At 37.7% G+C, this 13,742-nt stretch overlaps 1 protein-coding gene across 8 annotated transcripts in view; it reads left to right on the top strand.

Annotated features, from left to right (window-relative positions):
• LOC149623622 (uncharacterized) overlaps positions 1 to 11,777 on the top strand; it is an 82,590-nt gene extending 70,813 nt beyond the window's left edge. For 5 of the 8 annotated variants that reach the window (XM_089852637.1, XM_089852639.1, XM_089852640.1 and 2 more), the window contains 6 exons: positions 3,613 to 3,760; positions 6,033 to 6,185; positions 6,896 to 7,267; positions 7,514 to 7,799; positions 8,130 to 9,632; positions 11,251 to 11,777. In XM_089852637.1, the coding sequence (XP_089708763.1) occupies positions 6,090 to 6,185; positions 6,896 to 7,267; positions 7,514 to 7,799; positions 8,130 to 8,842 (1,467 nt within the window). In that variant the 5' untranslated portion in view covers positions 3,613 to 3,760; positions 6,033 to 6,089 and the 3' untranslated portion in view covers positions 8,843 to 9,632; positions 11,251 to 11,777. Of the gene's footprint in view, positions 1 to 3,612; positions 3,761 to 4,910; positions 5,072 to 5,102; positions 5,646 to 6,032; positions 6,186 to 6,846; positions 7,268 to 7,513; positions 7,800 to 8,129; positions 9,633 to 11,250 lie in introns of those variants that run through there. The other 3 variants (XM_089852642.1, XM_089852641.1, XM_089852643.1) reach the window with 3 other exon arrangements.
• Positions 11,778 to 13,742: the final 1,965 nt, after the last annotated feature.

Below are 13,742 nucleotides of genomic sequence, written 5' to 3'. Positions count from 1 at the left end.
TTTTCATAGTTTGATTATGCATTCCAGCAATGAGGTGTCGATGAAATGCGTTCGTCACAGATGCTCTTCACAGTTCGCAGTTCTTCTCATAAAGTCGAATTAGGTGTCAAAGTGTCAATGGAGAAGTTTCATGACACGTGATCATTATTTCTAGAAGTCCTTTTTTTGGTCAAATGAGTTGTCCAATTGTAGAACATGGACAACTTTCGTTCACAGGACAGGATGAAAATAAGCTTTTGAATTTTCAATACGCGTGAATTTTCAGTAAAACATGCGAAAATATTGCACAGTTTGTTTATGGATTTAATGGTGCTAGGATATTCAATCTTACATCTATCGTGCAGAAATATAACATAATAGCAAATCAATTTATTAACTTCTTCTTAATCAAGTTCTGGTCGGTAAAATTTTTTTTTCTTGTTTCGAACATTTTTTTCCCCTTTCAGGCAAATGAAATCGGACAAATTACTCAGCAGGCCTCCATACATCCCCGAAGAATCCATACTGCAAATAGGTAGACTTCAACTCCCTCTTACCCTCTACTGCTAATATTGATTTAGCGTTGTCGTGATGAGTTCCGTCTACGGATCATTATCCGCTGCGAGAACCAATTAGAGCTCTTTTTTTTGTTCGCTGGAAAATATTGAAAAATTATTCCATGGAAAGGGATCCTAATTTGATTTATGTTGTCGTGCCTATAACGTTTATTAAGAATTATTAAAGTGAGTCCTATACTGTGACCTACACCACGAAAGGTCACCTAAAAACCCTCAAAGGTTAAAACATGCACTTTATAACCGGTTTATGAGCTATTTTATTGAAATTTCCAATAATTACGCTTCCATAATTTTTAATGTCAGCAAATATTACAAATTTTGTTAAACAAAAGAGAGTACCACCGTGACCTATACCACCAAAGGTCACCTAACGAGTCAGAGATTAAAATTTGTAATTTTAAACCGGTTTATAAGCTATTTTTATTAAAATTTCCAATAATTAAGCTTCGACAATTTCTAATGTCGGCAAATATTACAAAGTTTGCGTTCAACACATCCCACTTCAATTCGATTATACTCTGTAACTGAACTCGCGAAACGAATAACAGTAAACACCCTTTTTGAAAGTGTCTAAACTAGAAGAAAAAGATCCAATTAAGCACCTTGTAACCTCCACGAGGTTAAACTGAAAAAAAGAGAAGAAAAATTACATTTTAAAAAGAAAGCTCTTATTGTAGAAACACCCTATTTGAAATCCTAACCCTTCCGTCGCCATGCAGCAAATTGTCACTTAATCTCACTTTTGAAATACTGTTCAATTATCATCCACCCACGCTTAGGTTAGGTATAACGAGGGTAGCCCAAGATATATAGTGCACGCTGAAAATATTAGTCACCTTACAAGAGAAACAACCCTGGAAAATTCGAGGGGGTATCTACTAATCTTGGTAAACAAAGACACGCATTAAATGATGTCAACTTGGATTTTTATTTTTGGTAACCTCATGGTTCTGATAACTGTTTTGCAGGCCCATCGAAATTATACCAAAGTCATGAAATTTTCTGAGAATTCTCAATCGTTTCTTTCGGAAAGTTGGCAAAGCCACAGAATTATTCTTAGAATTGTTACGCATTTCTTCGAAATTTTCGCAAAGTCAAAGAACTGTTCTGAGAATTCATACACGTTTTTTACGAAATTCTAGCAAAGTCACAGAATTATTCTGAGAATTCACACACGTTTCTTACGAAATTCTAGCAAAGTCACAGAATTATTCTGAGAAATCTTTCGAAAACTTGGTTAAGTTAGAGAATTGTTCTTCGTATTCTTACGAGTTTCTTCCGAAATTTTGGCAAGTCACTGAACTGTTCTGAGAATTCTTACGCCTTTCTTTAAAAAATTAGCAAAGTCACAGAATTGCTGTATTAAATCTTGGGCTTTTCTTTCGAAATTCTGTCAAAGTCACAGAACTGTTCTGATAATTTTATAGGCTAGAAAACGAACCCTAACTTATGCAATTCGAATTAATGCTTTCCAATTAACTTAACTGTATAGAAAAAAAACGTCTGAAATGAGTAGCCTCTCGGACGAGCAGGTTCAGCTAGTCTAAAGAAATCCAATTATTACTGGAACCTACACAAAGTTGTTTAACAAACCTCCTTTATTCAAAAGTGGGATACATATATCATCCTTTGGTGGTTGTTTTCTTTGAAAAAAAAAGAAGATTCGAGAGCCCAATTTTTAAGTAATTTTCTAGCAATCAAAACGATGCATCAAATTCCTTCATTATAAGAAAAAATGTATCCCCTCCTATAGACGCACGTGTCAAATAAAAAGGAATCCTCGATATTAATATCAAAAGTACGTGGCGGATAGAGGCAAGCCAGCAGGAATAAAATGCAATCATAGAGATCCGCTCTCTTCTTAAGTTCAAAATTGGTTTTCAACCCATTTTCCCCTTTCATAGATTTTTAGTTTCGCCGTGACTTAAGAAAACTAATTGTCTTAATTTAATGGATAATTCTCGGAATTGGTTTCGTGGTATATTTTATTTTAAACGCGTTATCGTGTTGCAATCTCATTTTGAAATTGTTGGTGAAAATTATTATCAGAACGTAATTAAGATTATGCTCAGATGGAAATATTTCCGCGTCCATTTGGCCTGTAATTTTTATATCATCATATACCTATCATAGTTACTGTAAGTATGTCGAAAGAATTTCCTACACTTTATAAAAAGGGTTGAGGCCGGAGCATCCTTTAGCAGTGTATGTCTCCTGGTGGACGATTTTCCGAAATGAACAATCATAGCCTACTGTCATCTCTATTTATACCAAGTGAATTAAATAAGAAACACCGCGGTAATATTCATGTTTGTAAGAGAAGATTACTGACCATGGGAGATGCACGATCGTTAATTTTCCGCGCATGAGCAGTGACGGTACGAAAAGCATTGAGGGAGACCCATACTTATTCACTAAAGAGCTTTCTGTTGGGGGAGAAGCTAAAATTCGTGAGATAATTTTCACGGACATACTGGTGGGTTGAATGCGAAAGGAAAGCTGATACCCACCAATATGGCTGCCGGAACCTTGGTAAGACTTAGCAGGTTGTGGCGTACTATTCAGTCAACTGAAAGCTCTCTATAGGTTATAATATCATGGTTTTCAGGTAAACGATCATATATAGTATTTGCCATCTTGTTTTATTTTTTTTAAACATCAGCTACCTGCCCACGCGAGAGTATGCATACTCCTTTTCCATCTCGGAATAGGAAAAATAAAAAAAATAATTTTTTTTTTTATAAATTCTAAAGCGATGTCCATCCTCCTCCCATTGATGCTATTCTATTTCATTCAAAAGCTCTCGGAGATGGTTATGGGAGGATGGTGGTTCGCCATCGGAGGCGGAGGAGCGGTCGGAGATGCGCGCGCGCGGGGGATGTTGATTAAAAGGGGGAGGGATGCGTGCGGGATTCGGGGAGGATGGAAGGAGAGAAGAGATCTAAGATGGGAGGAGGAGAATCCCGTAAGAGTTTTCATCCCCCGAATTAATTCCCAGATATTAAATTAAAGGAAAACGTTTTAATGGATTTTTTCTATCTATTTTTTCTCAAAGCTTAAAAGGGATGCGGTGAATTTTAAAATGGCTCGGCACGCTCTGAAATAAAGGCGCAACTATACGGAACGGAGTGCAGGGATTCGAGAGATTAAAGTCATGGCTCGGGAGCCACCAACCAGGGGCAGAAAAGATCGAACTGTTAAATGTGAGTTGAGATATATTTTTTTCCTTTGTATTTCCATATTTGTTGTTGTTTAATTAACTATTTTAGTTTAACAGAATTATATTAAACTGGAGATTTAAGTTATCATTTCACAAAATATATGTTCATAAATATCGAAAAATATTAGTATTAAATAAATAATTCCAGTGCCTATTTTGAAAATTTCCAAATTATCGAGGAGAAACATTTTTTATTTTACTAGTGTTTATTGGTAATATCAGAGCCCAGCTGCCTCTTTCTTTGTCCTATCTTGATTAGAGAGCTTAAGCAACTGAATGGAAATTGGCCACTTTCATTTTGTTAAGTTTAAATTGCAAAGAAGTTGTACAAGTCAAGTCGAACTAAAGAGACCTTATGCCAGGAGCACTAGATATTATCGTACAGGTTTCTAGATCAATTTCTTAAACTCTCTATTATCTCCAACCGAACTACAAATGACTTTATATCAACTATTACTGCCAATTTTCGGAGAAATCCATATTTCTCCGCATGGCCCCATAAACAAACCCGAAAAACAGACACGCGCCTATGTAGAAGAAAATATAATTTTTTCGATAAGCGTAACTATACCCTTCCCCCAGCACCCACCCCTTACCTTAAAGTCCTCTCCTTTTAAATCTATGTAATTAGACACGGGAGTTTCCATTCCATCATTCGACGAAGCCACCAAGAGAAACCAGTCCAATACAAATTAAACCCACCCCCTTTAAAAAAAGAACCAAGTTGAAGATGTTTTCTGAAAAATCGGGAATGACCCGAAAAAACTGGGTATCACGAGAAAAAATTAAAGTGGTAGTAATAGGGTTATTTTATTGAAGGATATGTAATTTATATTTATCTTAGTATGAAATTTTAATCACTGAAACTATCACTTTAATGTAGCAAGCACCCAAGTAACGCGATATAATAAAGATTATCGGAGCACCCTCCCTTTAAAATCTTCCCCACGCTTTCCCCCCGCTTTTTGGACGCCACGCGGATATGCCATCTTAGATATATCTCTTTCGGATGGGCTGAGGGTACCCCCGTGTGATGGCGGTGGTTTTCCGCGACCCCCATGCCGACGCAACGCTACCTTTTTGCATAATTATCCTTCAGACAAAAAAAAGGGGGCAGAAAAAGAAGCGCCTGACTTCGGAGCTGACGTCTCCTCGCCAAGCATGGCGGCAACGGTAACCCAGGGAAGGGGGAGGGCCAAAGTATTCCGAGTAGAATGACACCCCCGCGTCGTAGAAGAAAAGTAGGTGCGAACGTAGACTCGCGGGGATGTCGACCAAAGATGAGCGGCTAAAGGTAGATTTTCTTTTCTCTTATACCTGGGACGGTTTCTCGAACCGTCAGCTTCCGCGACACTATTGGCGCTTTTTGTTCCACGTAGTTCCGTACGATCGACATAACCTATTTACGGTCGCCGGTAACCGCGGCCAATGAATGGTTACGGGACCGATTGGAAACGAGGCGACTCGGCGGGATACCCGGAACGAGTTACGGCTATACCATTTTCTTAACTCACGGCGCTCGAACTTTCTTCCCTGATACGATATCTTTTATCGACGGAATCCCTACAGCGCACGCGGCCTAGAACAGGGATCTTTGGTCGGTTTTTACGGTACAACACCAGCAGGGTTGAAATTCGTACGCGTGCGGCCGCCTTCTACCTGTCGAGTGTATCTCCGTGGCCGTCGCTCTCCCACTCTCTCGCTCTCGTTGTATCTTCTTCTCATTATTCTCTTCCTTCTCTACTCCCGAAATCTTTCTATCGTTTCTTCTCTCTCTCTTTCCCGCATCATTTTCCTTCTGATCGGGAGCCTCCGGACGCTCACGCCGTCGTATGCCGTCGAAGCCCCTAAATCTTGCCGTCCTCTCGGTACGCAGCTCTCCCTTTAATTATTGGTTAGGCGTTAAATTAATTCAGGAATGGTTAGCTTTGGGTTTGTTGTTAGAACATACAAAATTAATGAACTGTAGAAAATAATAATGTATATAAGAACTGTAGTGTTAAAGGGTAGTGAAAGGTTTTCTTAATTAATCCGTTGATAAACCTAGAAATACAAACTAGTTTATATACTCCTCTGTTTTATCGTATTTTGGTGTACAGTCCAGATAGATTCATAACCCTTTCAAGTCGTTATTGAGTTTCAGCTCAAAATATTATTATTCTCTGTTAGATTCCCATAAAGGGGCATTATAAAATATCAAGTGGTGTTCTAAAATGTTTTTCAAGTGCTTAATTTCGTGTTTTCACATGTTTCAGACGGATTATTCAAGAACCTGATTGTCCCACTCGTGATTGCTATAGAGAGGCTCATAAATGTCCGGAGGAGCTTTGGTAATGTCAGCAGATTCATCATGTTTGATGTTATTTCGTCCTCCGTCTCTCACTTCGGATATGACCGAGTTTCACGATGTAAGTCGCTTCAATTACTCATTTTCTCTTTCAATTAACAAAAATAACGCTTAAAATTTCTATCTCTGTTACAAATTTACAATTTCTTTAGTTAAATAGTACCCCGTAGAACTCACAAACATTAACAGCTTGACAGTGTAACCTTTGACCCTGACGCTAATTGGAGTCTCGTAAATTAAAAGAGTGTAACGACGTTTTTATCTTAAAGAACATTAGAAATTTGGAATATTTCCAATTATTTGCCTAAAAGGTAGTTCAAAATGAAACCAGTGCCGTTTAACTTATTTTCACTGCCTAAAAGAGACAGTTGTCTTGTTTTCAATGTAGTGCACTACTTCTTGAGGGGTGAAACATATGTACAGGGGCTATGGGAATTAGCATTACGATTTTCAGCCTGTAAAAAGCTTTAACCCGCTGCGCACCGGTTTAAAGAAGGGAAAACAACGTATTAGCCTACAATCGTTTTACATAGGGAAATTAGGCCTTTCCGTAAAGTTAACCTGCTTGATTGAAGTATTACCCTATTTAATGTTCTTTATGATAAATTTGAAACACACTAAAGTCACAATGTATCTGCTCTGGGCGTCAGTCTAACCTCACGCAACCCTTTCCTTTAATTTCCCACGATTTACAGTTCGGGCGTTATTTTGTTAAATTGCAGGCATCGCATTACGTAGGTTGTAATGTTCTTCATCTTTGAAATACTACAGATGTGGCAAGATATAGAAAGCGTCCTGCTGGGCGACATATCGTCCCCAGCTTCGTCGGTCAGTTGTTACTGTCACCCTTCGGCTTCGTACGGCTCGTATGGCAATGGAGAAAGACATTTTCACCACGCGAGTGGTCCCTCTCCGGACAGTCATCAACCACCACCAAATGTCTCGCAACCCAACGTCGTCCTTCACAGCAGACCCATCGATGGTCCAACCGCTCAAACAATACCTCCACCCCTTCCTCCTCCTCCTCAATCCCAAACTCAAATTATGCAGCCCAATTTGAGCCAAGCTCGAAGGCCACCACAGTGCAATACCATGGAGTCCAACAGTGGCTCAACGACTGTCTCGCACGAGACAACGCATCAAGTAAGTTATTTCTTAAATAATTATGGCTTATTTTTGGGACTTATGTATGAACTGACACGTTCAGTGCCGTTGAGTGACAAAATTTAATAGAACTGAAAGGCTTTTAGTTATCTTATAATAAACGTTAAGGGTTTGGAGTGCTTTTAAATAAAAATAATCGTGTTTTGAAGTAATATTTTAGATAATTGCTTAAGCGAAGAAACAGGTATACTATCTCTGATCAACTTTTCTTTAATTACATTTCAGAACTCTTTTCGACCTCCAGAAGAATACAGGATGGAAAACGAACTAGGAATTTCATTCGAGAACCAGTACGCTTACGACGAGTGCAGAGGAATGAAGTTCGGATACGGCGGAGGACCCAGTGGTCCAGGTGCCCCAGTCATCAAGCAAGAAATCGATGACGGATACTTAAGACGATGTTCCTCGACTGGAGAAGAGACATTCGACAATCATCATACTCAACACAGACCCGAATTAAATCGTACCATTATGCCTCCCAACGAGTACGTTCACCGTTCTTGGCAAACTGGTAAGAATCATAATATTTGAAATCAAATTGAGCATTTGCTTGCATTTCATGAATGAATGTTTACAACTTTAAGGTATGACTATTTTTGACTCATATTCATAGAAAGTAGTGTTTTGAAAGAATGTTTGTATACACAAGAATAGATAACAACGAGTGACGGAAACCTTATCTTTCTTGCCTACATAATCCCTGTTTTTTCTATCTTTGTACGCCTACGAATATAATATAAAAGTCTAATTTTTAATATTCTCCCTGGGTGATTCCAATCGGGAGCGTGTTATAATCTAAATTACGTAATTTCATGACATTTAACCATTGATTTTCATCTAGGAACGAATCACATGGGAGCATTCGGTGGCGTATCAGTCATGGGTAATCACCACGTCTCACCTCCCACGACGCCGGACAGCAGGTTCCACTTGGGCTTACCTTCGACCCACGAAGCGGGTCCGAGCTATTCGCAAAAGCCATACCTAAACCCGATGCCGTTAGACGAACCCTCTCACTTAGGATTAAATAAAAACTCATTCATCAACCAATCGTATCACAACGTCACTTACCCGAACAACAATAGGCTAGTGACACCACCCGCCTCACCTCATATCGAATTTATGTTAAATCGAGCTAACTACGGCTTAAGCGGACACGTTGGACCAGGGCCTCTGGTTAACCACGGACCTTCTGTTTCAACGTCTTTACCCGCACCGCATAGTGTACCGGTTCCCCCCGTTAAACCCAGACGAGGAAGACGGTCCAGGGGACCCAAAAAAGTGACAATTCACACCTGCTCGTATCCAGGGTGCGCCAAGACTTATTCCAAGAGCTCTCACTTGAAAGCTCACTTGCGAACTCATACGGGCGAAAAACCATATCAGTGTACGTGGAAAGGTTGCGGATGGAAATTCGCGAGGTCAGACGAATTGACGCGACACTTTCGCAAACACACCGGGGACAGACCGTTTCAATGCCGCCTTTGCGAAAGAGCCTTCTCCAGGTCGGATCATTTGTCCTTGCACATGAAAAGGCACGCGGAGATAGTGTGATGATTTTTCTAATTAATTTTATTAATTTAAATACGCGGGACATTTTAATGATTTATATATACATTCCTGTAAATATTTTCGACAGCTGCTGTAAGGTTAGGGTTAGCAGTTTCAAAAGAAGGCAATTTTGTTTTGTTAAATATTCTATTTGGTAATCAGTTACTTAAGTGATAAATGACTCCACAGCTTTTAATCAACTTCGTTTAAGTAATCTGAAGTAGAATAAATACCAAGAAAATTAATCAGCTGGTCAAAGTAGTTGCCATAGTTACTCAGGGTAACTATTGAGCAAAGAAATTAAATTCATTTCTTAATCGACACTCGTTTAAAATAAATCACTTTCATATTTTGTCGAGAAACCAACTGATTACGCAATCTAATTTAACAAAATATCATTGGAGTCTTCTATAATTAATTGAACCGTTCACGTTATATTTCGAACCGTTGATCGTTAAAGTTTCTATTATAGTGAAGAAAAAATGTTAATAAGTTCGTTCGAATATCGTTGGCGTTGAACCAAAGTTTATTACTTGTCATTCAGAAGCCTAAAATTACGTTACAGAGAAATATGAACTCAATCGTTAATTAATCACTCATTAAACGGACTATTTCGCGTATTGGCCAGTACACAATTGCTCAGTAATTTTCTATACGCGACTGACGGAATTCGGTTCAAAAGACTTATTGAACTTTATCGTCGAATTGTTTAAATTTATTAGTGAAGGTCGTTAATTTGGAACATTTAAATCACAATACTATCTCCGCGTTGGATCGACATTTTAAATTATTGGTAAGTGTACAAATTTCATATTGTCTATAGACCTATAGTTAAGGCATTGAGTTTCTATGATGAACGATATTAAACAGTGGGACAAAACTATTCGAAATGCAACAATTTGAATTGATGATATAATGATAGTAACACCCTTTAAGGAAGAACTGTTCTTCAGGTGCGAGTTATATTATTTTCCACGTGAAGAAAAAGTAATTAGCATCCTAATTAGAGAAACCTTGTAAACAAAACTATCTAATCCTGTTTGAAACCAAGATTTTTTATTATTTTTAGAAAAAGGTGTAAGTTTAACCCTTTTGCCAGAAAAACTCGCATCCACGCAACTCTGAACTTGTCGTTGAGTTCAGAGCCACCCACAAAATGTTTACTTATTTACAAGTTCAATTCCGCGACTTCTTCTTGGGTCCCGTTTGTATCAGTGGGTGTATCTTTTAAAAAATGATGTTGAATCCTCGCCAGACACTCTGGCTACGGTGTACTAGTTCTAAATACGAAATTTCTATCAATTTCGTCGCTATTCCTTCGAATCGAGCAAATCGCGTGGGTCGCGGTATCGCCAGATAGAAAAACTTGATATCTATCGCTGAATGTCTCCGCGTGCTAGTCTAAAAATTCAAACAATTCATTATAATTTATAGAGGAAGGCAGGTGATAACCAAAACCAGAATTTTAAATTTCTTGATAAGGCAAGAAGTACCGAAAAAAATTTTCGGTTTGTTCACGCAATCTGTTGCACGACAAAAAGTTTAAGTACCTTTAAAGCTAGTATCTTCCCTCAAAAATACCTAATATGAAGGGTAGATGTTGATTGCGTCAACTAATTTTCGTTCTGTGTCGAGTTATTTCGTATAAGTTTGTTGCAAACAGTAGAAATCATTCGTTTAACATGAAAAACCATTTTTTCTAAGTAATTAGATGGTATTACTTCAAATTACTGGTATTATTTTTTGCGGTTTTTTTTTATTTTAACGGTACCATGGTGAACTTTCTAATTAGATAGCCATAAACTGATGGTGGGACGCCCACTTTTATGACATCGAACGCCCACTTGGGACATATCAGTGATTCAAGTTTTTTATCTTCTTTTCTTTTAAAAAAATATGCTTCATTTGGACGAAAAACGATCGATTAATTAAGTTTAATGACAGTTTATAGCCGGTTTTGAGTTGGCGACGAAATTTGCTGAGATTTTAGAAATTAGTGTAGTGGCAAAGTACCCAGGAAAGTGCAGGTGATGTTTTTGTTCAAGGACTACCCAAGCATTTTTAGTTAAGTTCTTGTGGTCATTGTTCTTTGGTTAAATACGAAATCAAATATATAGGCTCCATTATTTTAGAACTTTTTTGGGTTTTTGTTTTGCAACTAAATTGATTAATATACTGATACTAAGATACTATTTTAATATCTGACTCTGTTCAAAAACAGAATAACAATATTTTCCCACTTACTTTAATTTTAACTCACCACCATATTGTCAAGCTTAACGACCCGATGCAAAAGTATGAGGTAGTGAAAAATTAAGATAGCTATTCAAAATTTCTCAGGTCATATTTCTGATACGGTGTCAAAATTGGTTCCATTTTTCAACCAAACGTTTTTAATTGATATTTTTCAGGAAATGTCTTCGGTAAAAGACATAAATCCGAACGTGACAAAAGGAATAAAAACGCCTTTCGAGGTCAAATATGAACACAACCTCGTTCAATCAGTAGCCCGTGCCATTATTTTTCTGACAGTGAAGATTCGAGATTCCGATAGACGTGTTTGTATATATATTGATGGAATACATCTACCTTGCGAAAACCGTAAGCGTAAAACCTTACCATTGAAACTATTCGTTATTATCCGCTCTGTGTTTCCGCTAACTCATGTTCTTTGTTGTTGCCACGCGCTATTGGAAAATGTCTCGCGCTCGTTATTTTATGAATTCCGGCTCGCGACGCGTGCTACGTATTATATCGCGCGCGAACGTAAGCCATGCGAATCGTTTAAAAATTCCAAAAAACATCCCCCAGCTCGTAAACGAGATATACCGTAGGCTTTGTCCTCCAAGGAATGAGAGGTCTCTATTGTGTGTCTAATCAAACGTGTAAAAGTTCTAACACGCTATTTTCAAGAAATAAATTATTATGTTTTGGTAATGATCCTTGTTTCTGCCGTCCGAATTTCGTTTATCCGTGTTGTGTTGTTTACTATTATCAAAAGTAAACTAGTTAATGTAAGATCTTTTTTCTGAACACGACTAGCTGCAGTTTACATTGTAGCTTTCTTTGTAAGATGTCTAAAGTTACAATGAAAATGCAACATTTCCTTAGTTTGCCTAAAATTACTTTACATGTGACCCGATTACAGTGTATACCTTAATTTCAACGTTCTAGGCCCTTGATGTGTTTTTGTTTATAACTTGCCCGTTTTAACTTCTACCCTTGAATTTCTTTCAACTATGGGTGTTCCAAATTAGGAAGGGGGTGTTCTTCCAGTTTGGGACTGAGTGCCCAATTTAGGAAGGGGGTGTTCTTCCAGTTTGGGACTGAGTGCCCAATTTAGGAAGGGGGTGTTTTTCCAGTTTGGGACTGAGTGCCCAATTTGGGAAGGGGGTGTTTTTCCAGTTTGGGACTGAGTGCCCAATTTAGGAAGGGGGTGTTTTTCCAGTTTGGGACTGAGTGCCAAATTTAGGAAGGGGGTGTTCTTCCATTTTTGGACATAGTGTTCGAAGTTAGTACTGTAATCGACCTTTTATAAGCCCATTTTGCTGGAAAAGAAAGCATCGTAGCAATTTGATAATGGGTGCAATCGATCAGCAATAGTTCAAACTTGCTTGTTCACTTCAGTAACTTATTTGGTACTGAAATATTTGTCTTTCCAATACGTTTTGAGAAAGTGTTTCAAGATAGGACCATATACTTAAATTTTTCAACATTTCACTTACTATTTGTCTACCCACTCACTTAAAAGCGAGAACTTTTGAAAAATGTTTCATTTAGCATCATGTTGTTAGAAGCGCACCCCTGTTACATTGGAATGTTTAATTTCCGGTCTGAAATAGATTTAAAAACCCCTCAAATTGAAAAAAGGAGCATCTTTGACAAGATGAATATAGACCAATTTCGTTCAGATTGCTCTAAATCTAACCACCTACTGTTTTCGAACTATTTTAACAAGAAACTGAATGTCCTTCATAATGAAAAATTCAAAATTTTAGTTCTTTTCGAAATAGCTACTGTTACTTTACTATTATCTCCCCCCAAATGAATCTAAAACTTCTGCTCAAATTAATTTAAGCCTGTATGCCAGCACGAGAAACAAATTGCTCGTCTGGCAAGTCTTTTAGAAACAACCGAAACTCAAATGCCAGACGTGATACTTGATAAACAACACCTTAAACCGTGCACGTCCGAGCTGAGAATCTATTTCGTAATTTCTCTTCTTACGGAGACACTAGAGTAATGTTAGATAACCGAAATCAAGTGTTAGAGATACAGTCAGCATTTTTAATTTACCCCAGTATACCTGTTTTGAGAGTGATAAAACCCCGGGGGCGATTCGTTGTTGATGACCGGAGAAAGATTGTATTCCCAGCATCTCCCCTTTCCAAGATGAGACACATTTCAAATTGGGGAAACGTGAGAAGCCGAAACTGAATGTCCCAATTCTTTAACTCTTTTCAGTAATGGAATATATATTAAAACTGTTCAAAGTGGTGGTGAAACTGTTTAGGTTCATCTTATACACCGAACTTTAGTTTTAGATAGCAGCAGATGGGGTTTTTTCTCTGTTTGCCAAATAAGGGATAGTCTATTTAAAGTTAAATGTTCGTACCTTCCTTGGTAGTGTAGATGAACAAGCAGTTTTAATTTAAATATTCATTATTTTATACGTTATTTCGAATTAAAATGAAACATTCTATAGTGTATCATTGTAGTTTACTCTTCCAACTAATTGATATTACGTTTCAACCTCTATTTATTTTTAAGAATTATCTTATAGAATACAAAATGAATTATAAGAGAAGCGTTTTACCAGGAAAAAAAGGATTAATTTCGAAAAGTCATTTTATAGTGGGTGTTCTCGAAATTTATAAAAGAGCTTAGAAAAATATATATTTAT

The sequence above is a fragment of the Phalangium opilio genome, unplaced genomic scaffold (genome assembly GCF_054372755.1).
Source record: "Phalangium opilio isolate 3A_F unplaced genomic scaffold, DU_Popi_V2 ptg000113l_1, whole genome shotgun sequence".
In the NCBI taxonomy this organism is placed as follows: domain Eukaryota; kingdom Metazoa; phylum Arthropoda; class Arachnida; order Opiliones; family Phalangiidae; genus Phalangium; species Phalangium opilio.
This window is presented reverse-complemented; position numbering and strand designations above follow the sequence as displayed.